The following is a 26,607-nucleotide window of genomic DNA, read 5'->3' as shown; positions in this document are numbered from 1 at the left end:
TAGTTGATCTTGGCTTGTCTTTCAGAAGGGTATCAAAAACGAATCCTGACTTCAGTCCTTGTAAGGGACCCTCAAGTGTTGCTGGACAACTCAGGGTGTCATTCTTCCAGGGCTGTGGTTTTGGCCTTACTGTCCCAGTATTTTTAAATGTCAAAAACTATGACGCCGAGTTACCTGGGTGTTTGTTTTGGCAGAATTACCAACTTGACTGCTTCGTCCACCTTAATTCCTCCATAGAGACCCTGCACAAATTCTAACATTTATTGATATGTTCAAGGTTTGTGAAAGCACTAGTAGAATACAGACTTTAATTAATAGTAAGAGTGGCAAACAAAAATAAAAGCTAATGAGGTTAAATGGTAAAGACAGTTCCAGGGACTTCCCTGGCTGTCCAGTGGTTAGGACTCGGTGCTTCCACTGCAGGGGGCAGGGGCTTGATCCCTGGTCGGGGAACTGAGATCCTGCAAGCCTCGGCATGGCCAAAAAATAAAATAAAACAAATTTAACTCAGTTATCTTTAAAAAAAAAAAAGTTCCAATTTCCTGACCTGCCATTAACATTCTCCCCACCCCGCTTCTATAAACATTTTTCCCTTACTCCCTTCACTGATTCTTTCCAAGATGGTTTTGGTCTTATGGTACATTTTTTTGCCTGATCTTGTATAAAGTAACAAACAACAAGTGATATTTTTAATCCTTCATGTTTCACTTTTATATGACTTACAAGTTGAAGAGAAATAAATTTTTCTTACAGCATCATTTTCTAGTAATCTGGTCGTTCTAGAACTACTAACCTAGTACACAGTGTAGTGTCCAAAGGTCCATGAGTGTGACACAGAGTCAAATACTTCCAGGCTCCAGAGCCAGGCAGGTTCTATAAAAGAGTGAATGGAGGTGAGTGTGATACTAAGGGGAGTGGTGCTACCAAATGTAAAATAGATAGCTAGTGGGAAGCAGCTGCAGAGCACAGGGAGATCAGCTCGGTGCTTTGTGACCACCTAGAGGGGTGGGATAGGGAGGGTGGGAGGGAGACGCAAGAGCGAGGAGATATGGGTACATATGTATATGTACAACTGATTCACTTTGTGATACAGCAGAAACTAACACACCATTGTAAAGCAGTTATACTCCAATAAAGATGTTAATAAATAAATAAAGGGAGTGGTGAGGCCTGCAGCAAACTAGAAAGTGCACGGCGAAGGTGAAGGGAACAAGCTTAGCCCCACCCATTGCTGCTGAGTGGGAATATAAGGGTAGTGGTGACGGGCGCTTATTGGTTCTTTTTTTGGCACCTCCTCCCCAAGCAGAAAAATCTGGATTTATATGTGAAATATCCTGATTTTTACTTTTTATTTTTTTTGCATTGCTATTTTTGAAATGGCCTGACTTTCAAACTTTGGTTTATCAATTCAAAAAATTTAAACCCAGTGTTGACAAATAACAAGTCTTCAAGTCACACTCTGCCTGCACAGCCTCAGATCACAACTTCTGGGCGAGTCTTCAGGTCGCACCAGGCATCCCCAGGAGTTCTATTTATCAGGCCTGACTTCCTTCCCCAGTCTCTCCCAGGACCACCAAGTCTTTCATTATCATCAGATCTCTCACCTCCAGCCCCAACCTTGGCTCCCCACACAGAATCTGAGATGTACACCTGGAAATAGAGTTGAATTCCAATTTCAGACATTGTCAGATGGGTTAAGGTGTCTTATCACAACTTCTGCCACATGAGGAATTATAGATAATTTAAAGCAGCTTCCCTATACAAAGGCCGTATGCTCCTGGTTTTTGTATCAATTCATGGTTTTCTAACTATAATAGTGGGGACCACATTTAAGATCCTTGAGTTATATGAGAGCCTCGAGAGAGACTGTGTAGTTAAGAAGGGGGTCATTGTGTCGACACATCACCCCAAACCATGGAATCTTAGATTCGAAGATTTGGAAAGCGTTCTTTTTTATTTTAATTTATTATATTGAAGTATAGTTGATTTACAATGTTGTGTTAATTTCTGCTGTACAGCGAAGTGATTCAGTTATACACATATATATATTCTTTTTCCTATTCTTTTCCATTATGATTTATTACAGGGTATTGAATTTAGTTCCCTGTGCTATACAGTAGGACCTTGTTGTTTATTCATTCTCTATATAATAGTTTGCAAAAGCATTCTTGAATGCCGTAGGCTCCAGAGTTTTCACTTTACTAATCTAGAAGGAATCTGGAAGCCAGAGAGGTGAGTGACTTGCCGAAGGTGACCCAACTGTCTAGGGGAACTGTGATTCCACACATCCCAGCTCCAGGTCTATGTCCTTTCCCTGCATCATGTTACAAGCGCTGAATGATGATTTGGATTGAACAAAATAAGTTCAGCTTTGGGGGTGGTTTTTACTATGACATCACTAGGATGATAACCAACCGTCCTTGTGAAAAATCCAATGCCCTAGTATTCTCAGAGCAGCTTTGTTCATCGGGGTTTACATTTTGTCGTGTCCTGATTTGCATAGACTCCTAAGCAGTTGTCTTATGTTTGGAGCCACACTGGCACCAGGATTTTGTCCCTGGCTTTGGGTGTCCTGAGATAGGTGACTAAGTGGTCCTGGGAAGTACTCAAGGCTCACGTGTGCACAGTCAGTCCCTAAGTCCCCTAGTAGTGGCACCACCAGCAAAGTGGAACGGCCCCTCCTCCAGGCTGTCCTTCTGTCCTTCTCCTCTTCAGGCTCCTTTGATGTTCCTTTTCATCTGATTATACCTAGATGAAAACGCTGGGCAGGGAAGTTTATGTTGTGATTTACTGTAACCACACCATATAAGCCGCCCTGTCCAAGTGGTTGCACAAGAACAGTCACGGTTACTGCCCAAGCAGCTCTGCCCCGTGTCTGGAGGGGGAGAAAGAAAATGCCAAACGAGAGAGGCTGATGTGTGCAGATTAGAAGGTGGGTCACCCAGAGTAGAGAAGGAAACTAGAAGGTTCTTTAATAAGGGGGCAGAGTTACAGTAAACGTAGTTATTAATTGCGGTATGCAATATTATATTGGCAAACAAGATTGTCCAGAGAAAAATCTAGCTTGAATGATCACCATGGGCGAAATGCCAAGTACACCAGCCATCTGCGCTTTCGGGAAGTAAAATGATCTGGGTGGTCTCTTCTGTCTGCCTGGCTTCCCCCAGCTAACTTCTTCTCAGCCTTCAGATGTCAGTTCACACACCCTTCCCACGGGGAACCTTCCCTGACCACCCCAAGCCTGCCCTGGTCCCCCTGGACATGTTTTCACAGCCCCCCGTGCCTTCTCTGCAAAGGCCACATCTCCCGTAGAATTAATCACTTGTTCGTGTGATCGCTCAGTGTCTGTCTCCCTGGCCACACTCTGTGCCCTCTGAGGACAGACTTTTGTTGCTGAATCTGAAAATCTGACGTAGGAGTAGCGGGGAGAACATCTCTTTCCCAGAGGACATTCCCCAAAGTGGGATCTTTTCAGTGTTTTTTACAGGGGTAAGTAGGCATGAGGATTGTGGAGATTCTGAAAACATTTTGGTAGAAGCTGCAGAAAAGCAAGATCTTGAGACGCCTGAAGAATGCGGTCCGAGAGTGGTGCCTTTTTTCAGCACGATCCCATGCTCCCCACAGCACTAGGGGCGACTCCCCCTACCACCCCCTTGAACCCTGCCTCCAGAATCACTTAGGGTGGTGACTCAGTAGGTACTTGAATGAAGAGGCAAGTATAAATGGGAGACCTGGTAGCATCTCAGATAATTAATGAACTTCAAAATGGAGGTGAGGTGTGATCTGAAATGTGTTTTCCTGTAGTGGTCCTTGAAGAACTTCAGCTCCATGCGAGACAAGACTTTAAAGATTAGATTACTTTAAATCTAATAAAGATTAGCTTGCCCAAAGTGTGGGCAGGGATCAAATGTCTGGTAACTAACAGTCTCCTAGCAGAGACTGGCCGTACTTGGTGAGCTATTGTAAGTGATTATTCAAACACCAGATAGGAAGTTAGATTAGAAAACCTCAAAGTATCTTTCCAATATTGAAATACTGTTATTGTGGGAATTTAATCCAGCTATCCTCCACCCACAAGTAAACTCCAGAAAGGTAGGGGCTGTCACCCATTTTCTTCACTGCTTTATCTTTAGTGCTTATATAGTGCCTGGCACGTACTAGCTATTCAATAAATATTTGTTGAGTTAACAAATATATCAGTAGATATCAAATTCAAAATATGTTTCTGGCATAGAATAAGTTCTAATTGTTTATTTCATTGAGCTGAATGAAGCAGCCAGTTAAATAAAAAAGGGCTAAAAATTGGGCAGTATACCACCCAGTGAAAAGCTGTGGTCAAACCTGAGGCCTAAGCCTGGGAAGTCAAACTGTTGTCTGCTTTTCAGACCAGAGAGTCTGAAGTCGCTATGAGATTGTATCAGCCAGGGACCAGGCAAGAAACTGGATTTGCTCGGCTGGTTCAAATGGAGAGTTTAATGAAGGGGCTACTTCACTGAAGGTGGTGAGGCCGTGGGAGCTAGCAAGGAATGTGTGGCACCCAGAGACTGCAGCAATGGCGGGAAGCCTTAACCACCATTCCTGGGGACAACCACAGGGACCCTGGATGGCCAAGGGGACACCGTGGAGTTAGGAGAGCCCAGTGAGAGCTGGGACCATGGAGGCCGGGCTGCCTCGGATGCAGCCACTGCTGAACCCCACACTCCTCATCAGCCAGGGGGCAGGCAGGTAAACCCCTGCTTCCTTCTCCTGCTGCCTCATAACTCTGGTGTCTCCCATGAGCCAAACCCAACTGGAAGCCAGCCAGCAGGGAGCAGGGCGTGTGGAGAAAGACGGGGTGGGGAAGGGTCCGCACGTGGGGAATCGCCTTCACATAAATTTTTAATTTTATTTTTAAATTTTATTTATTTTATTTCTTCTACTTTAATTGCACAAATAATACATGTTCCTTAAAGAAAAGGCAGAAACTAGATCACAGTGGTGGTGAAGGAACTCCCCCATCATCCCACCGTTCCTGCAGCTCGTATAAACGTTTGGGCTTTTCTCCTTCTTTCTCTCTTTTTTTCTTTCATCTACTTATAAAGAACTTGGAATTTTTTAATTCAGAACAAACCAAAATAAACTTGGTGCCACTCGTTTCTTGGCCTAATTAAGATTAACCCTGTAGGCTAACAGACAGCCCTATTTCCTTTCCTTTGTTCTGTTAACATAAACAAGTTACTTCATGTACCTCTGTGGGAACTGGGAATTAGGCAAGTGTTTAGACGCACAAAAACTCTCAGCAAGTTTGGCTCTCAGCTTGGATACCAAGTAATTAAACCTAAGATGAAAGGTGAGTCCAACAGCGCTCGATCTCTAAGACTGAAAAGGAAATATAAGTGCAGGCAACTTCAATCAGCTTGATGTTACTGTCAGTGTGAAGTTGCTATCCACTTTCCGTATTACTTGAAGGGCAGTTTGAAAACAGGGGGAGAGACAGTTTAGGAAAACAGAGCAAATGTTTACGGATACAGTTCTTGTTACATCTGAGCTGTTGCTTCGTCACACTCGTCACGCTTGTCATTATGCATCTGATGCTTGTGCAGTCCCACTGGACAGGAGCTTCCAGAAGGTCACCGTGTCCTCCTCAGGGACATCAGTGGGACAGTGGGATGTGTGACACCTCCTGGCATGCAACTGTCTTCACTGAGCCCAGCACGGAGCCTGTGAACTAGGCCCCCGGTTAGCAAGGCTGAGTTAGGGGTGGTTGCTCTTAGTTAAAGTAGAGAGAAGGTGTGGAGGGAGAAGGTCAGCAGGTCGTTGCTGTGTGTGCCAAAGGCAAAGACCAGGACACATGGCAACAGACGGGTATTTAAGACCGTTGTAATACCATAACAAAGGCGGCAACCTCATTGCCTTCTTTGGTTTAAAAAAAGAAAAAAAAAAACCTAGAAAGTACTACGTCCTTTAGAGAGGAATAAGTTCTGCTTTCCTGGAGTGGGGTCTGTATTTGACCCTTTACAGATTTCTGCCTGAATGGGGTTGTCCTTGCGAATAGTTCAAGGAGACCAAACGCATAGAAGCTCCAACCACCCCACTTCAGTTCTAGAAATTAGACAGCCTCCCCCCGGGATGAATCCATTTGCTCTCAGGTCACACACCTGGAGGTTCAGCTGTCAGCCACTGTGACATTGAAGGTAGCCTTGAGGTTGGGGAAAGAAGACGGATGGTGGTGATTCTAAAGGACGGCAGTTGCCGGAGGGAAGATTCAGAACAAGTTCAGGGACTGATTCATAACCACTCTGGGTGGCTTGTCTATGTTTCCTCCGCAAGCTTACATCCTCACCACCGCTACTTTTGATAACGGTCTCTCTGAACCCACCATCTCGGAATCTACAGGATGGGGATGCGGCTGGAGAGGTCGAGCTGAGCCCACCCCATCGCTCCATCCTCTCGGAGCTGTGGGGAAAAGGCTGGCCAAGGGGGCTGTCTCTCTCCCCTGCCAGGATGTGAAATGGTTTTGCAAGCTGGCATAAGGGTTAGGAACCTCCATGGTTGTCACCCTGAAACTATAATAGATTCTTGTTTTAATGATTATTTCGGAAAATACTGCTGCAGGATTTCAAAAGAGTCTCCAAGCCCCTTCTACAAGTTCAAGTACATTTTTTTAAAGAGTGTTTTCCAAAGTATAGATTGTGTTGAATGCCTTTAGTTATGAATGGATTAGATGTGTGTTATCTCCTGGAGAAAAATGTGTCTGGAAACAGACTGCATTCTTAGAGGGATAATTAGCTCATTGTGCTTTCAGCACAGCGAGTCCTCCCATGGTGTCCTTAAAGATGGGACTGATCTAGTATTGAAAGCAAAAGACTATTTGTAACATATTGCTTGCTTGCTGTCTAAAAATTGTTCAGTTCAGAAATAACTAAGACTTGATTTCATTGACTCTGGACTGTGAAGACCAAAATATCCTAATAAAAAAACATCATGAAAAACAGAGCTAACGACTATCACAGAGAGAGAGTGAGCCCACGGAGGACCTCCTGAAACAGCACAATTTTAGAGTCCCCAGGATGTGTGCCCTTCCAGCCCATCTCAGTGGTTTTCATGGAAGAATGGTATATGATGGAGAGGTTAAATCGTGACTTGAATGTCAAGGTAAGGGTGAGCCGTGAAAAAGTGTTGTGAATTTGTGGGTTTGTTTTCTAAAGTTCTCACCATGATGCCTCAATACTGACATTTTCATGCAATGGGGGATGTGAGGAATTAAATTTTCAGTTGGATAATTTGTATACTGGTAACTATTGATTATTTACTGTTTGGTTTCCTCTGTTAGATTCAATACCCCAGGACTAACAAAAAATAATACTCCTTTCATTTACTATCTCCTAGACTTGAGGGCTTGTGTCTGCCTTAAACCTATGTCTTTTGCTGAGAGTAAACACTCCTTAAATTTGTGAAGACAAAGTCGCTTATCATTAAAATTATTTCACTTTGAAAATAGTCTTTGAGAAAGAAAAAAACAGATTAGCTCTTTTGTTTGTTTAGCAAAGTATATGGTTTGGTTTATATAACAATAGCAAGGCAGTTTATAGCTGGTGACATTTTCTGGGTACAAGTCTGGAATAGTGTATAGAGATTTTTAATAAACAAAAACTGCAGTGCAGATGGGTGTTAGTACATGATATCTCACTTTCAGGAGGAAGGTCACCGTGTCCTCCTAAGGGACATCAATGGGACAGTGGGATGTGTGACACCTCCTGGCATGCAACTCACTTTAATGTTTACTTTTATTCTGTGGCATGCGCTTAGAAAATGTAATCTCATGCTCTTTTCTTTCAAAGAAAAATGTTCTTAACAGACAAAACAAAAAGTGTTTTGTCAGTGGCCCGTGCATTAGAAAACAGTTGGTTTTACCATTTGTATTGGGAAATGTGTCACAGCGGCAATGTCCTAAACCACAAAATAAACAGGTCCCTCCCCCGACCCCGCCGCTCCGGCCTTTAAATTGTTATGCTCCGTATATAAAATATTAGTTGAATACCCCTTATAACTTCTAGCACCTTTGCATCTGAAAATGTAAGATGATTGTCTAAATCTGCCTTACCTGGATGGTATAAAGCAAAATCTTTCCTTGAATCTGAAAAATGTATGCATGCCTTTGCCCTCCTTCCTTTCCCCGGGCCATTCTTTCATCCTTCGTTGCCCAGCTGCCTGGAGCTGTTGCCTAGCTGCAGAGTCAGCCAAGTCTGTCTGTTAGGTCAGACCGCGCTAAGCCCCCAGAGCTGCGTGTTGTCTGTGCTTCTCTCCGCAACCTCACAGCCCTGCCACACAACCCCATTCCCACCTCCTTCCTAAGCACCCCTGTGGACCCTCAGAAGGAGACTCAGGCGGACGACACCACTGTGGCAGTGACTCCATAACCCTTCCCAGGGGATATTAGCGTTTTAACTGACGACTTTTACCTTAAACCAAAAAGAACTGGTTTCTCACAGTGGACTTGCAGGCCCTGTGGCAGATTCCCGGGAAGGGATTTTGTCAATGGCAGGGCTTTCTGGTCTCCCTCCAGTTAGGCCACACGACTGGCCTGCAGTTGACTCGACGGCTGGTTTGTGTCCTGCTGGCTGCAGGCATGTCCTGTGGGTGCTGCTCTTTCACCCCTGGGTCTCCCACTCCTGGCAAGGATACTGTGAATAGCTCCTGTGCTTCCTGTAACCAGTGTCGTGAGGGAATTAACAAGAGCTGCGTTCCAGTGAGAGTGTCTTTTCCACCCAACAAGGCATACATGTGCATTTATCTGTGGCCAATCTCACTATCATTGAAAAAGAGATTTTGCTGAGCAAAAACAATCTTTTCACCTCCCGTTAATATTGGCAAATAAAATATGCAGCCAGGAGCGGCACTAGTATTTGTTCCTTTCACATGTCCTGGGATGGATTTTGCTGCATGCACGAAAGTCCAGTAGCAAGACGGCAGGGCACCTGCAAGACCTGCTGATCGCCCAGGGTAACCCATGTGTGGGGTGAGATGGGAGGGCCTGGAGAGCAAAGCCATCAGAGCTGAGGTGGGGCGATGAGAGGCCTGAAGGAGACACTGAGGAGCTGCCCTGCTCTCTGGTGGGAAAGAACCTTGAAAGTTGCTCAAGAGATGTAACTTCCTCCTCCCTTTCCTTTCCTCTCTGCTCCTCTGTGTCTGTATCATCCCTCCTAGGCCCTGTGCACTACTCATCTGTTAACTCATTCAGCAACAAAATCTACCTGATGCTCGTCTCTTCTATAAAACAGCGTAGTATTTGCAAATAGCCTACACACATCCTCCTGTATACTTTAAATCATTGTAACGTACACAGCATCTCTCAGAAATGGCTTTTTAAAAATACGTTTCTTGGCCACACACACACAAAAAATCCAAGTACAATAAAATTTTATTGGAAGATAAAGGAGTTAACTTGTCATCTGCAGATATGCACAGGAAGCAAATGAGTCAATAAGAAGCCAAGAGGGAATTCCCTGGCAGTCCAGTGGTTAAGACTCAACGCTTCCACTGCAAGGGGCGCGGGTTTGATTCCTGAGATCAGGAATCCGCACATGCTGCGTGGCGCGGCCAAAATAAAGAAGCCAAGGGCCTCTGTAGGTACCAGCCCATCACAGAGTTTTAGATCTGTGCGTCTTCCACATGCATAGCAAACCTACAGCATCGGAAGGGTCCCTGCTCCCCAAGCTAATAATCCAGGGTAGGACAGAGACAATTAGAAAATAAATATAAGACCACGTGACACTTACTCTAAGTGCAATAAACAGTCGTTTAACAAATGGAAAGAGCAGTGGGCTGGAGTGGTTGTGGAAGATTAGATGGGGCTCGTAAGATTTGACCTGACTCTTAGTTCAGCAGAAATGGGGGACTTGGACACGGGTCTGGGGGGCGTCATTTCGGAGGGCAAGAGAGATCACTACGGAGGACAGAATAGAGGACAAAGAGAGTCCCCACAGCCCAGGGAGGGCCCTTCCTCTCTGCCTACCTTTTCAGCATCTGTGATTTAGTGATTTCCATCAAACTGGTGAGTTTTGTGGGGGAGAAACAAGTTGTCTTCTGAACTGATTGATAAATTTCCACCGTAATGGCCCACTGATGTAGTCTCGCATATGTTCAGCCTTATTTGAAAGGAAATAGGCATTAAAACAAATTATCCTATTATGTTGTTAGTTTAAAATCACTTAATAGGCATGATAGAAATAGCTGTATTAAAGATGATCGGCTAATGTTATTTTCCATAACCACCAGTGAACGCTTTAAACGGAACTTCTATTTAAAGGATTTTGATCCTCTGAAATAGTTTACTTTTAGGTGTCTACACATGGGCATAGTCCATACTTTGAGTTTCTGGTTTACTTTTGTTTTGTTTTGTTTTGTTTTGTGGTACGCGGGCCTCTCACTGTCGTGGCCTCTCGCGCTGCAAAGCACAGGCTCCGGACACTCAGGCTCAGCGGCCATGGCTCACGGGCGCAGCCGCTCCGCGGCATGTGGGATCCTCCCGGACCGGGGCACGAACCAGCGTCCCCTGCATCGGCAGACGGACTCTCAACCACTGCGCCACCAGGGAAGCCCCATACTTTGAGTTTTAGCTCCATGGTGCAGTGGTATCAGTTTTCAAGAATATTTTTGTACTCCTGAAGTCCTTCATCTGAAGAACTCAATATCTTTCTCAAATAAGAACCTTTTCAATCTTGATATAAAAATAGATATAGCATTTTAAGAAGGACAGGTAGCCTTAGGGAAATGGAAACCCAGTATAATTCGAAGGTCTCTCCTACCAAAGTGGGGGAGTAAGATCATTCTGTCTTTACTACTTAGTATTTTTTTAATTAATTAATTTATTTATTATTTATTTTTGGCTGCATTGGGTCTTCGTTGCTGTGTGCCGGCTTTCTCTAGTTGTGGCGAGCGGGGACTGCTCTTCGTTGCGGTGCTCGGGCTTCTCATTGCGGTGGCTTCTCTCGTTGTGGAGCACGGGCCCTAAGCAAGTGGGCTTCAGTAGTTGTGGCACGCGGGCTCAGTAGTTGTGGTGCACGGGCTTAGTTGCTCCACGGCATGTGGGATCTTCTGGGACCAGGGCTCGAACCCATGTCCCCTGCACTGTCAGGTGGGTTCTTAAACACTGCACCACCAGGGAAGCCCACTACTTAGTATTTATGAATATAAAGTCACAGAACTAAACTGTTTTCCTAAGAAATGCCTTAAGTTTACATTTTAGGTATTTGTCTTCAGATAGATTTTTCAATAATGTTTTTAAAATACTCAAGCTTAAATGTATTCTTGTGTAACTTCACATACTTAAAACTGTATTAATTGTCTCGTTAAGGGAAACTAAGGATTCAAACTTCCTTCAACTGTGTGTTATTCTCCACCCCACCCCCAAACTTCACTTTAAAACTTATGCAAAAGATGTGTCCCTTTCCTTTGAAACAGACAAAGTTCGAGAAGTGAACTTGAAAATATGAGAGCTCTGAGACCTTGCCGCTTTTGTGGAGTTTAATGAGAACCGTGGCCAGAGCCAGGAAGGTAGAGCCCAAGCAGCTATAGGCGAGTGTGGGTTGTATTTGATGTTCACAAAAGAATGGCAGTCGCAGGGTGTTGCTCAGCGAAGTGTGCATTTTCAAGTTACCCACAGTGGTGTCTATTGTCCTGTTTCTCAGCTGAATGATGTCATGTTTCATTTAAGGCTCTTAGTGATGCTGAAGTCTGTGGTCTGCACACCAGGGGGAAAAAGGCAGGGAGAAAGTTGCCAATCAGGTTTTTGTAAAGCCTTTGTGTGTTGGGTTTTGAGAGATAAAAGCTGACTCATGCAATATTTCTACGGAAGGAGCTGCACAGACTAGTAAAGGCTTCTGGTTTTACCTGACTGAGCTCCCAGTGAGGTCACTGCATCAGCTGAAGGCAGACAATGCGGCTCAGCCTGGGTAGAGCCCAGGTAGGTGCAAATGTGGATGTGCCCGCGGAACCCATGCCCCACACCCTCGGTCCTTCCCCCTGGAGCAGCGGAACCCGTCAAGCCTTGGTGAGAAACCGTCGCAGGGGTTTTCTCCACCACACTGCGCAGGGCCAGCAGCTTGCTTGCATATATTACAACTGTTCTGTTATGAACGCGAGGTACTGAAAAGAGTTCTCCAACAATGGAATTAGTCTAGAAGGTGATTTTTTTTCCTCCATCTGAACTGCAGTCTGCCTTCAAGGGTGTTTGCCTTGTTTTGGTTTGGATTTGCTCTCCCCTTAAAGTTAGGTTGAAATTAGAGAGCTGATGTTGGTGACGCTGGGGAGAAAACTAAAACCCTAAGTGTTCGTGCAGCGACTGCTGAGTACTTTCATGTGCTTCCTTTATGAGGTTCATGCAGGTTAAGCGGGGGGGGGGGGGGGGGGGGACAAAATCAATGTTTGCAAATTTTATGCTTAGCAACTGTAGTGATGAAACTCAGCCTGAGTCTGGTGGTAACCAAAGTTGACTAAGTAAATGCAGTTTCCACGTTGAGTGTTTATTGGTAAGAAATCCTTTTGTTAGCAGGAATAATTGGAGAGAAAAGGGCATGGATTGTAGTCAATGCTGTTGCACATTAGAATCTTTTTTTGGTTATTTTTAAATTATTTTAATTTAGCGTTACTAATATATTTTAGAGAAGATGTATATATTTGGCATTCCTTTTCATTAATCATATTGAACATAAAATCAATTATTTTAATTTAAAATATTTAAATATTTGATACCAGCCAAGGTTGTGATTTTTAATTTCTTTAAATAGCTTTTTCAGATTATCAAAGTGATACACTTATTGAGGAAAAGTGATATTTACAGATAAATATCAAAAGAAAAATCATCCATTCTCCTATTTGGTAAAACCAGTGTCAGTATTTTATTCTATATCCTCTCAATCTTTTTCTCATGTGGATAATAAATAAGTAATATTTTAAATTCAAAATTGGGATCACCTTGTACCTATATTTTGTAAACCACCCATATTACTCAGCTGTAATTATGACCATTTTCTACACACTTAAGGATTTGAAAGGGCATGACATTTGATAGTTGTATATTGTACTTGCTAGATGGATTTATTCACTCAGATCTCTATTGTTAGACACTGAATTCTCTTCCTCCTCTTTTTTTCTCTGAGAAAATGTTTAGTGTACTTTATGGATGGTTTACTTTCTCAGAGTGCTATTACTAGTGTTAGTGTTAGTTATTTGGATTTCTCCTCTTCCTCCTCCTCCTTTTTCTTTAAGAAATGTTGTTTAGCCTAATCCTCCCTCTGAAATGCGCAGAGATGTTTTTGGAACTGAGTGTGCTCAATGCAGATGGAGCCTGTGTATGTAGCTATCATTGTTTCGTTACTGCCTTGAGACTGAAATTTCCACACGAACAGGAAGGAAGCTGGAGCATAGATTATGATTTAATCTGAATTAAAAATAGAGGGTTTTTAGCCTTTGGCAAAGTCAGTGATATACATTTCATCATCTAAGACCTGGCGTTAGGAGAATAGAGAAGAAAATTGCTATTTTGTGGTTACTGCTTGTCCTGTGATCCCAGCTAGGAATGGGCCATGCAGATGTGGTAGCCAGTGACTTGGTGTTGATTTCAGATTAGGAGCTGCCTCCCCACTGTTGGATGGCCCGGGAAAGTCATCTAGTCCAGCTGCCTCACTTATGCGTGAGGAAACCAGAGACTCAAAGATCACAATACAAACCTCCATGGTACAGAGCCAGGGCAGAAATGCAAATCCCCTGAAGGAGAAACTGTTATGTCATAACTTGATTTCTGGCTGGTCCTCTGAGCTCTTTCTGCACACACAGGTGGGCACATACTCATTCCTTCCCACACACACACGCTATTGGCACATTGGTATCATGCACTTAATACAAGTAGCTTATGTTTAGTGCTTCATTTCCTAATCTCTAAGCTCTTTTTCTGCCCTCTTGTATGAATCTATAGCCAAGTATAAGAAATAATGGACTAGAAATCAGAAACCATAGTCTCTGATTCACTGTTCAGGTTTGAGCGTGATGTTACCTAACCTCTCTATCTTTTTTCCCATCTACAAAATGTTCTAAAGGTAATGACACATGTGAATGAACTGCGAGGCTCTGTGTGAGGGGGAAGGGGCGTGTGTTTTGCTTTGTTTTTTCAGGATAATTTTGACAGAGTTAAAGCTCTGGCACATCATGGTAAGGCGGATCTGTTATAACAGAGGTTGTTCCGGTTATCTCTCGTTGCGTTACAAATCACGTCAGAGCCTAGTGGTGTGGAACAACAACCATCATTTCTAATCTCTCAAGGTTTCTGTGAGTCGGGAGTTCAGGAGAGGCTCTTCGAGGTGGGTATGGTTCAGAGTCTCCCCGTGCTGCAGTCAGACATGACAGGGCTGGGGTCATCTTAGAGGCTGCTCTCTCACACATCTGGTGCCTGAGCTGGAAACTCTCAGACAGCAGGGGCCAGGTCAGCCAGCATCCCTTCAGCTTCTCTCTGCATATCAATGGGGTCTCACCACATGGTTTCTCCACAGCACATCAGTTTCAGGATAACCAGACGTTTTAATGGGGTGGCTCAGGGCACATCCAGACCCAGTTATTGCAAGGCCCTTCTGTCTTCGTGCTCTGCCATACTGAGGGCATTGGTGTCATGTTCATGGCTCAGGCAAAGATCCCTGCCACATCTGGGTCCCTGTGGGAAGGGAGAAGAACGTGGAGGACCAGTGTCTGATGCTTGAAAAGTGGACCCCCAGAGGGACATATATCTTTCCCACAGGTGAACTTGACCACATGGCCACATCTAATGACAGGAGGCTGGGAAGTGTGCTCAGCTGAAACTCTATTCACTAAAGAAGAAGGGGGGGTGGGTTTTGGTGGACAACTACCCATCCCCCTGAAAGTGATAGCAACCCACAGAGTAGCTTTAACCCCACCCCATAATCTCCTTCACCTCCCACACCAAATCACCTCCAAAAAGCAGATAGTAAAAGTAAAAAAACTGTATTTACATGAAGAGACTTAAGGGAATTCCTTTAGGTCCTCTTCTAACCAAACCGACATGCCTGTGACCTGAATAGAAATTCAGGAGTCACCACCTTAGCTAAGGCAATTTAGCTAATATGTTAGTTGCATTAATTAGGGCTATCTAACTCAATCCCTACTCAACAGCAGGAGCCGTTGTACCTCTTAGTTTTCACTGACTGGATAGGAACCAGTTAGTAAATAATCTGAATATTTAGTATCAGACTTTACAGCCCAAAGAAATCTTTGATTCTCTTTCAACCCCTCACCTCTTGTTTGAACAAAAGCATTTTTGCAAAGCAGCTTTTCCTATCCTTGATCTTCTTGTCCAGATTTTTGCTTTACTGACTCTTCAATGGTAACAAGACTTTTTAAAATTATTTATTTTGGAAAATTTTTTAATTTACAGAAAATTTGCCAAATAGTTAAGTGTTTCCGTATGCCCTTCATCCAGCTTCCCCCAGTGTTAACATCTTGCATTACCAGAGTACACTGGTCAAAACTAAGAAATTAACATGGTAAGAAGATTTTTTTACTTCTTCATTACCAAACAGCTACAAATAAAAATGAAAATCATGTTCCTTGGATTGAACACTCTGAGCAAAAACATGTAATTGTAGCCTTGGACTTACCATTAATACCAGAATCATGTTGGTATTTTAGAAAACGAAGAGGTTGTTATCTGGTAGCTTTTATCTACTGAGCCCTTCACTATTAACCCAGAGATGTGTAGAGGAGAACTCCTCAAATAGTTGGTGTTGTCTTTGAAATATATAAATGAATATCTTTATAACTTTGACTCAAAAGTTTGTTTGTTTTTTGAATCATCAAGTCAGTTTACAACTTTGAGGCTCTACCAAAGACTCAAAGTGAACTTTGCTGGCTGATAGAATAACTTCTTGCTTATACTTTAGTCCCTCTATTTCCTCCTCTTCACAGAGAGTGTAATAAGGAACTACATAATTTTAGTTATTCACTGGTCCTGCGCACTATACATTCTCTTGATGTCCATGACTGTCCTGCCAAGGAACTCCAATTAGGTATTTGAAGTCTAGAGTAGCAATGAGCAGAATTTGGAAATCCTGATCACTCCTCCTCCCAGCTGTGCATATAGTTTTTAATTCATTCATTCATTCATTCATTCATTCATCTATTTTTGGCTGCATGGGGTCTTCGTTGCTGCACGCGGGCTTTCTCTAGTTGCAGCGAGTGGGGGCTACTCTTCATTGTGGTGCACGGGCTTCTCGTGCTGCGGAGCACAAGGTCTAGGCACGCAGGCTTCAGTAGTTGTGGCACGTGGGCTCAGTAGTTGTGGCTCTTGGGCTCTAGAGTGCAGGCTCAGTAGTTGTGACACATGGACTTAGTTGCTCTGCAGCATGTGGGATCTTCCCAGACCAGGGCTCGAACCCATGTCCCCTGCATTGGCAGGCGGATTCTTAACCACTGCACCACCAGGGAAGTCCTGTGCATATAGTTTTGCCTTGCACTGTAAAGCTCTCCTTGGGGGTTGTGACAGGGTGTGGTCGGCTGTGGCCCCATCAGTCTCCCCTTCAACTTGTAAACGTGGTCAGAGAAGCATGGACTTCTCCTGCCAATGAAAGTTCTGCTTCACCCCTAAATCAGCCTCAGAGGCAAGTTAGAGCCAAGAAGTGCTACTTTTGATTCTGACAGTGACATTCCAAAGGAGGGCAATTAAAATAGTGGACGTTTGAAGAGCAAACAAAGAAAAGCCAAGGAATTCAAGCTCTTTTGCCGAGAAAAAAATTAGGGAGGCTTGTGATGAAATAGGATGTGTGGAAGTTATCTGCGTGGGAGCCACACAGCCACATTGTTCTTTTTCTTGAGAATGGGACAAGAGGGAATGTGTTTATTTTGAAGGCTTTTAAGCTATAGTACTCCTAGTTGTAAGCATCAAGGCCCCTCTACACGTGCTTCCGCCACCACCACGTCCAGGTTTACCAAGGGTCAGAAGGACCAAGACCCTCAAGGCGGGAAAATCAGCTTACTTTAGGGTATTCATGGTCGAAAGATCCACTAACATGGGCCACTAGCAATGATTGGCAAGTTCTCAGAAGTTGCTGTATTATTAGTCCTGTGTTTGAGATCTGGTAAGAAAAAGAGAGAGGCTTTGAGAGGGAGAGCAAAGCAAAGCAGCAAGTTACCCAAATGTTAACACAATCACCAACACCTTTCACTCAAGGGGAGGATAAAGCTTTCTTTTTTTTTTTTTTTAAATTCATTTATTTATTTATTTTTGGCTGCGTTGGGTCTTCATTGCTGTGCATGGGCCTTCTCCACTTGTGGCCAGCGGGGGCTACTCTGCATTGCGGTGCACGGGCTTCTCATTGCAGTGGCTTCTCTTGTTGTGGAGCACAGACGCTAGGCATGGAGGCTCTAGCACAGCTGTGGCACGAGGGCTCAGTAGTTTGGCTCGCAGGCTCTGGAGTGCAGGCTCAGTAGTTGTGGCGCACGGGCTTAGTTGCTCTGCGGCATGTGGGATCTTCCGGGACCAGGGCTCAAACCTGTGTCCCCTGCGTTGGCAGGCGGATTCTCAACCACTGCGCCACCAGAGGAGTCCCGGATAAAGCTTTCTTGCTCTACAGTTTTCTTTCTCGTGTTTCAGTTTATCATGGGGAACCAGCTACCCCAATATCCAGTACACAGCCCTTGTCTCCCAATTCTATCTTCACTAACTCATAACAATATTGTATATTAATGAATGGAGTACAAAAAGATAAACTTCAAATTGTATTTACCTCTTCATTCACTATTATTGGAATAAAGATTGATAAGGAAGTAAGTTTAAATCTTACAGAATAATATAATTATCTAGAAGATTTCTAGATCAGCATTGTCCAACTGAAATACAATGCAACACACGTATATATTTTGTAATTTTCTAGTAGCCACATTTTAAAAGGTAAGATGAAACCAGTGAAAATAATTTTAAGAAGATCTTTTATTTAACCCACTATTCCAAAGTATGATTTCAACATATAATGATTTCAACATATAATTAATATAAAAATTATTAGTTAAGTATTTTACGCTTATCTGTTTCATGCCGCATCTTTGGAAGCTGGCGTATGTTTTGCACTTAGAGCACATCTCAGTTTGGATGAGGTGCATTTCAAGTGCTCAGTAGTGACATATGGCTACTGGCTACTGTGTTGAAAAGTGCAGCTCTAGAGATAAATATTAATAATTGATGAATTGTATTAGGAGGAATAGGCCAGACAGAGTGGAAATCTTAAATTATTTTGAAGGAGGTGAGAACAAGACTAGACAGTTTTTATGAGGTACATTTCCTTATGTGAGAAAACTATAATTATATAATCAACATAAAAAATGTTATCCATTAACAAATGCAGTCCCCTATTATATGCCATTATATGACCTAGATTTAAATGTTTCACTTCTGTCATTGGCAGTTTTGGAAAGTATTTAATTTGGGGCAGAAAACCCCAAGTTGGCTAAATACTAGAGATACCAAATATCACAAATATTCTATTTTATTCTATTCAGTTTGCACTCTGAATGGGCTGGTCCAGTGGCCTAGAGCACAAGGCCTGGTATTGGGACATATGAAGCCTTCCTTGGAACCAGGTCCAACTGATGCTGGTATATAAGATTCACCCATGAAGGGATCCCTGTTGACCCGAGTATCATATCCCACCCTCTCCAGCCTTTGAAAGTATAAAAGGCACTAGCAGCCCTAGCAGCCCAACATGGACTCCTCTAAAACATCTGGTAATTATTTGTGCCTCTTTAATCCCTTGGTCCCAATATTGGCTGGCTAACTTGGAGTGAAAGTAAGGAAAGAAATGAGTCTCTCTGTTGTGTTCATTTTTCACCACCCTGATAATATTTGCCAAGAGTGATGTTACTGTCAAATATGGTTTTCTCTACTGGAGAGAAGGTTGATTCTCATCCGGTCGGAAAATCAGAAGTTGTCCTGGAGACCAGTTATTCCAAATCTATGGGGAATAGATGATCTAGACCTTTCCAGATGCTCTTTCATATAGAGTAGTACATCCAACTTATGCTTGGTCCTAATTCATAGCCTCATTCGCCCATTGGGACCTTAAAGAACCCTTATATACTTATATAAGTTAGTGCCCATTCCTGAAAGTGACATCAACCTCATGCTTATGGTTGTGATGGATGCCATGGTGTGTCTGCTCCTAATCTGAACTGCCCAGGACTTTCTTAACACCAATCCAAGACATGGGTAAGCATCCTTTGCTGCAAACATACCTAAGTGCCCGGCTGCTGCTTGGATTCTTCCAGCACTCAAGCTGGAGCTGGATTTTCAGCACAGGTGCATGTTAACTACTATAACCGATCCATGTTTGATAGGCCATAAAGCTGTTATGGAGCAAGCAGAAAGAATATTGCAAAAAGCTTTAAAAATTGGGGGCAAATATACCACGTGGTAGTGGTTATACTGGTAATTTACTGCTTTTCTGCACGTTTCTTACCGTTCCTTCTTGTTGACCCATTAGTTCCTTTACTTGATATTCATAATTTTAATAATTGCAGTATAATCTCGCACAAATATTTACCATGGATATAAACTATCTAGAAAAAGTCTGGATGTTGAAGGATATAGACTTGATGGGTTCTTTTTTATTTTGGAAATATTGGTACCAGCTGTTTGATGATCTTTATTATCGAGTCAAACCAAATTCATGTTCCTTTTGAAAAGACGATCATTAGTCTATATTCTTGTTATTGTATTTGTCTTATTATAACCTTCCATACCTAAGTTTCACTCTCTTATTTTTCTAACAAGACCTATAAACATGGATTTTGGTAGATTTTGAAATGAAACAAATTTCTTCACTAATCACTCTCTTTATTGCGAGGCATTTTGTTTCTGTAAACCTGGGATAGCATTGCTAGGGGCATACAGTGTGGCTCCTGCCTTTCAAATGAAGAAGATTGGAACTCTGTGTGTTTCACCAAAATAGCTTCTGCAAGTTTAAAGTCCATGAAAGGTCTTTTTTGGACCCAAGATTTAAGTGCTGTTATTTAATTGCATGGTCACACTGTCATGTTATTGAACTCTACGTGCAGAACGTGTAGTTCATCAAATACACTCTGTAACAGCGTAACTCCATGTATACCGCAAATGGAATGCCAGCTTTCAAGAAGAGATTTGGAGAAATGTTCTGATGGGACGGTTAAGTCTTAACGGGGATGTGAGTCTCAATATTTTGGGTTTTCTTACCCAGCATTAGAAAATTATTGTCCATGTGACACTTTCTTTAATGCTGTGTACAAGTAAAGTGTAAAATTGTCAGTGTCGTTAAGTCAAGTAGTGGTGCTTCCAGGTTGGTAGCTTAAAATTTTGTGGAATTATAGTGGAATACTTAAAATCTAAAACAGTGCTTCTCAAAAGACCGTAAGAATCACGTAGGATGTGTTTTAAATACAGAAGCATCACCTGTGGTGCTTGTTAAAGCTCTAGATTCCTGGTGCCCTGAGCCCTGAGCCTTGATTTAGTAGATCTGGACTAATCTGCTCTATTAGTCATCCCAGGTGCTCACACTTTGAGGCCGTGGATGCAGTGCTTCTCAAACTTTAAAGTGTGCGCACACGGCATTGGCGTCTTGGTAAAACACAGACTGACGGTCAGTAGGTCCGAGGTAGTGCCGGAGACTCTGATTCTGATGCATTTCCATGTGATGCTTTAGAAACTCCAACTCTGCAGCTCAGCGTCCCATGGGTATCCTTACATTTCCGTCTATGACTAACTTGCTACCTTTTTGCTTTTGACTGTGTAGATTGAGCTAGGTTTTAACCGTCTTTAAACTTTCTGTTTAATATAATTTTAAAATACTTGCCTACCTTGCTTATCTTGTCCTTTTCCTTATTTATTTTTCTCGTGCGTATAGATGTGCACCAGTTGCGTCTTGATGTGTCATCAGCTGTAACACAAGCTCCAGATCCCAAAACCACAGCCAGGCCCTCCCGCTGCTCCCAACAACTGAAAGCCATGGAGCTTTCCGACAGCGACCGCCCGGTCAGCTTTGGTTCCACGTCGTCCTCGGCCTCCTCCCGGGACAGCCATGGTTCCTTTGGCAGCAGAATGACCTTAGTTTCAAACAGCCACTTGGGCTTGTTTCCCCAGGATAAGGAAGCAGGGGCCATAAAGCTGGAGCTGATGCCAGCCAGGCCGTTTTCCAGCAGCGAGCTGCCGAGGGACGGTGCAGCCGCGCAACAGAACACGGACCAGGGCAGTGAGAGGCAGCCCTGGGCCCAGCACAGAGTGGACACCAACGGGGCGACCAAAACGGGGGCAGAATCAGCCACCAGCCCCAAGCTGCTCTATGTGGACAGAGTTGTGCAGGAGATTCTGGAGACCGAAAGGACTTACGTGCAAGATTTAAAAAGCATCGTAGAGGTAAGGCAAATTGTCGGCTTTTAAAGTTTGTCCTGCAGGACCAACCTGTTCGCAAAATAAAGAGCAAAGCCAGGTGTCTTCTAAGATGCAAGAGTGGTGTGAATGTTTAAACAGATCATAACTTAAGAGAAACCCTAGGGCCATCCTGTCTGTGTTAAGATCCTCTTAATATTTGCATTCACGAATTGATTACACGCTAGGAGTAAGAATGATACCAGTGCATACACCGGTGTGTTGTGTTAGTGAATCCTGCCCCAAAGGTCTGAGAGTCTCTGGCAGAACGTGGAGCAGACAGAGGATGGAGGCTTCCTGACTTGCAGGTGTCAGGTGTGTACTGACTGAGCCCGTCAGGCTATCTTCGCCTTAATCACAATTGTCTCCTGGTGTGTGGAGCTTCCAAATCTATAGATGCCTGTGTCTCACCTCCAGAGACCGATTTCCTGGGCCTGGGGTGTGGTCTGCGGGTAGGAGGAAATTATGGAAGATCCCAGGTGATTCTTCTATGCAGACAAGCCTGGGAATTACCGTTTGATGCTGTTTTCTGTATTGGTTGGTATCTGAGGGAAGGTGGTGAAAGATAGAGAAAAACCCTGGGCTTGTTCTTAGGCATTTACTTTTCTTTTATGGTAAGCAAGTTTGCATAAATTCTTTGACTCCCTGCAAATTGAACTCAGCTCAGGTACCAGATCGCAGACTCTGGAAATTCAATTATTAATTTGTTGTTGTTTTCTCTGTATCCTTTCTTAAGTTTTTATTTTATGTGGGAGTATAGTTGATTTATTCAATTATTAATTTGACTTTGATTTAGAGTTGTTTTCAAGGATAAAGTAAGAATTACCAGAGCCACTCAGATATTAATTCATTCTCAATTAATGATTTAAAATATTAGTATTAATAGTTCAAAGGCAAATTGATATTATTATAAAGCTACCCTCCCTTTGCTGCCTAGTACTATCCCAGATTCTTTCATCCGTTAGTGCCTTCTTCCTGTTTTTAAAACTTTTAATCTAAAATGTGTTTCAGAATAAAGTGGTGGAATATTTGCTGATGAGGACATTCTCCACCAAATACATACATTCTTATAGCTTTAGGGGAAAAACAAATTCTAAGGCACAATTGTGTGTTGAGTTCCACAAATGATCGAACCAGACACTGTCTACTAAAAATAGTTATGACATAACTTCCCAGTAAAAATAGAAAAATCAATTGATGCTCAACCAAAACAATATGTGATACCAAATGTAGAATAAACCAGGCCAGTTGTTTCTTTAATTTCATCAATGATGTCATTTGTACTTGAGAAGAAATACCTGTGAACGGCCCAAAATTTTGGAACCTCTCGGAAAATTTATGGTTGTCAAAGCTTTCTTTGGTCTGTCCTTTTTTCTTTCTTTCTTGGAAACTTTACCACTTCATCAAAACTCACCGTACTGACAGAGAAACCTTCAGTGACTAAGCTGGGATTCTGTGAACACTCTTTTTTCTGAGGCTGATTGACAAACCTTAGGTGAGAAGAAATAAGGTAAGATGTGTATGAAAGAATACAGATCAAGACAGATTTTTTTTTTCTAAGAAAGTTTCAGCAGAAGTTTTATTCCAAGCTCCCCAAACGTTCTTGTCTTTTTTCCTTTATCAGTGCATTAGCCATGTTTTACACTAGGGGTTAGTGGACTTTTTCTATAAAGGGCCAGATAGTAAATATTTTAGGCTTTCTGGGCCCTAAGCTGTCAGTCCTAACTGCTCAGTCCTGCCACTGTAGCGCAGCAGCAGCCCCAGACACTATGTCAATGAAGGGGCGTGTAAGTTCCAGGAAAACTTTAGGGCTGGGCTGGACCCAAGGGCCATGGTTCGCCAAGCCCTGTATTAGACTATGAATTTGTGCCTGCATTTCATCAACTGTAAAATGAGACTAATAATACCTGCCTTATAGGGTTGTTATTATGAGAATTCAACTTGATAATACATAAAAAGCTCACACGACAGCGCCTGCAACGTGGTAAGCGATTAATAAGTGGAAACTATCATCATCACGGGCCTCTTCTGAATTTGCTGGTTGAGAGTGAACAAACCACTCTCAGTTCTAGCTGTCTTACCTGAAGTCTTTCACAAAAATAAACAGATTAGTAATTCACTACAGCAGAAATTTAATTAGGAAAAAGTAATTTAAAATGGGTGATTCCAACATGATTATTTTGAAGGCAATTGGATTATTTCTGAGGAACCCACGGAAAATCTGAGGTGACACGTAAGAGGGAGAGGAGAGATGAAGAAGGTTGTTGGAAGGAGGGTGGTTGGGAGAAATGTCCCAAATATAGAAGGAGGCACCGGGTAGGAAGAAGTAGATGCTACTTTGCTCCAAAGTCACCGGGATGCTTCGAGTCACATCCCCTCCCCACCTAGGAAAGTGCAGAGTCTCTTCAGATCAGGATTGGTCACTGCAGCCTCTTCGTGACACACTTCTGTGTGTGACCACCTCTGTTTCTCAAGATCACAATTTTCACAAAATTGTGAAACTTTGTTTTACCTAGTTCTTTCCTTTATGGAAAGAACTAGATAAAATTCTTGTTTTATCTTATCTTTATCTTGATAAAATTTTGTTTTATCTAGTTCTTTCCTTTTTGGAGAGTAACCAATTATTTTCTAGCTTGCAGCAACCTTACCCAATAAAGACTGTTATGAGGGGTATTCTTTTAAAATACAAAGCGTCAACTCCTTTCAAAATCCATTTTTCTTGATCCATTTCTAACCTGTTTTTATAATTCTTTAGCTGAGTTCTCTAACATCCTTAATTTTTCAAATGCAGAATTTTCGGTTGGGAAAAGGGCTACTTAGTAACAACCTACCATAATCTCTCACGACACAAAGAGACAGAGTTTGTTCGTTGACTTTCTAAGCAAGAATTATTTCTGGAAAAAAAACATCTAATCATTTATAGAGATAACTGGGAAGTCATTTTTCACTTATGCAGTAGCACAGTTTCGGACTGTCCACACTCTCTACTTTATTGACTTCCCACTAACTAATATCCTTCAATAATCAGTCTCGGTTTAATGAATTTTCCTGTAAGCGGTACATTTTATCTGTAGTATATCCTATCCATACATAATCCTCACCACTCAGGTTTAGGTTTAGTTCTTAGAATTTATAAAAAGAAACATCTTTATGAAAGGTCATTGATATATACACTGATTTAGAAGATGTTAATACTGTGTGCTTTGATAGCTCAACATGGTACCAAATAGTATCAGAGTAGCTTATTTCTGAGAAGAGATCCTGCTGACCTTATCTGGGCAATAGGATTCCCAGATGTTAGTTACAAGGCAAAGGAGGATGTATGTCTCTCTTTCCCTACATAGAGACATTGTATTGAAATAACCCCAAATATATTGGGGTTTTTTTCTTCCCCATGCCGTTTAGGAATTCAAAAATGAATTCCTAATGCTTTCTGAAAATTTAACTGAGAAATGTTATTGTTCTTATTGTTATTGGTCTTCATCCCTTGCATCCTCCCCAGACCCTTTTCTCTGTCCCCCCCATCCCCTCCCCATGGCTACTCCATCCTCTGCTCCTTTGCCTGACATCCTAGTGATTTGCTTTTGTACACTTGACACTTGAGAGAGAGAGAGAGGTGAGGTCTTGACTATCACCCATACTGAAAGAAACAATAGAGCTGTTATTTCCATTTCTATATATGGCTCCTAATAGCATTCACAGGTAAAATGAGATAATAAGTATGAAAGCAAGTTTTAAAAGTTAAAAGTAAAATCGCCAATGATACAATTTGTGGAGAGGGAGAAATTCATAGGAAATAAGGGTTTCTTTCATGTTTAATGGGACGTTAGATTGACTGAGCAGAGACTCTCATGCGTAGAGGGGGTTTCTTTAATCTTTCTAAATGATCTATAAAAGAGCCTTTGACAGTCTCATAAACTTGGCCCCAGATATAGTTCATGGCCTGTTTTAACCTTTTTAGGAAAGTTTTTAAATAATTCATAGCATTATGTAATACTGTGTAATTAGAAGTTACATCCCTACTACAAAATGGCATCTTTGAAGTAGAAGAAATACTAAATTAAATCATCTTTTGGGATGCTGAGGACGTGTATTTAGTGAGGAAAAAGTGGGTAGAATATTAAAAGTAACATGTGAGGTTTTTTTTTCTATCATATTCCAGAAATCTAAAATCCTTTTCCGAGCACCTTTATCCTTACAGTGTGTTAAAAAGTTAAGAAGTGATTATTATAGCTTTACTGTGTAAAATTTAAAGAGCCAAAGCCTTAAGCAATCCTTGTTGAAAGCATTCAGCATTGTTCAAAAGCTCTTGCTACACAAGGATTATACTGTTGATCTCCAACCCCCAGCTCTTGTATTTATTGGTCAACACGGACTCTTTGTTTATCGTGTGATAGTACAGACAGTGGCAGGGTAGGTGGATGAGAGAAGGATGCTTTCCACACAATTAGTGATATGAAGCACATTGAAGGCTATTCTGCCTGTTGCCATAGCTTAAAGAGGCTGCCCTTAGCACCGGAGGTATCCGTTAGTGGAAGGAGAACTCTCACACTTGGGAAGCGAGCCTCTCCCAGATCTGTGCAGAGTGAATGAAGGAACCCAGTGATCACGCCCAGGGCATTTGTGCAGTGACTCCACCCTTGACTCTGCCTGGAGACTTAGGTCTTAGGCTGGTGAGGTGACTAAGACTTGGATAAAATGGAATCTGAGTGGGCTTTTGTCCTATGCCACCCCTCAAGGACAACACTGTCAAGCTTGGAGATGGTTTCTCTTGAAGCCTGGCTTCCTGGATTCTGTTGGAGAGATAAGATGTTTTGGTGTGGAAACGTCAGTGTATGTCTCTGCTACTCTTTTCCCTTGGCTGTGAAAGGATGGCTTTACGTGGGCATTCCCTGGACCAGCCATAACTGCTTAGCGTACTTGACAAGAGGAGAAAGGTTTTGAACCAAGGGAAAAGGCTGTTGAGATGTGATGAACTGTCATAGATTTTATTGTCTTTCTATTTGCAGATGTCCTCACTCACTACTTTCCCTCCAGTTGAAATAACAGTTATTAAACTGGCACTTTTTATGAGTTTCATTTAGACTAAGATTTTTTGAATATTGAGGGAAGTATGTGTTCAACGCTAGAGTGTAGGACTTGTCAGGGATTGTTTTTAATGAAGGCTTATTATG

General features: G+C 42.5%; 1 protein-coding gene across 1 annotated transcript in view; it reads left to right on the top strand.

The window, feature by feature from the left end:
* The window catches only part of PLEKHG1 (pleckstrin homology and RhoGEF domain containing G1), a 223,496-nt gene that overhangs the window by 112,265 nt on the left and 84,624 nt on the right, over window positions 1-26,607 (top strand). The window contains exon 3 of the mRNA XM_082855515.1: window positions 20,913-21,421. Within this exon, the coding sequence (XP_082711641.1) occupies window positions 21,014-21,421 (408 nt within the window). The 5' untranslated portion in view covers window positions 20,913-21,013. The remainder of the gene's footprint in view (window positions 1-20,912; window positions 21,422-26,607) is intronic.

This window comes from Leucopleurus acutus (genome assembly GCF_964270905.1).
Source record: "Leucopleurus acutus genome assembly, chromosome: 15".
Lineage (NCBI taxonomy): Eukaryota > Metazoa > Chordata > Mammalia > Artiodactyla > Delphinidae > Leucopleurus > Leucopleurus acutus.
The sequence above is the reverse complement of the archived record's forward strand: the minus strand, read 5'-3'. Positions and strand labels throughout refer to the sequence as shown.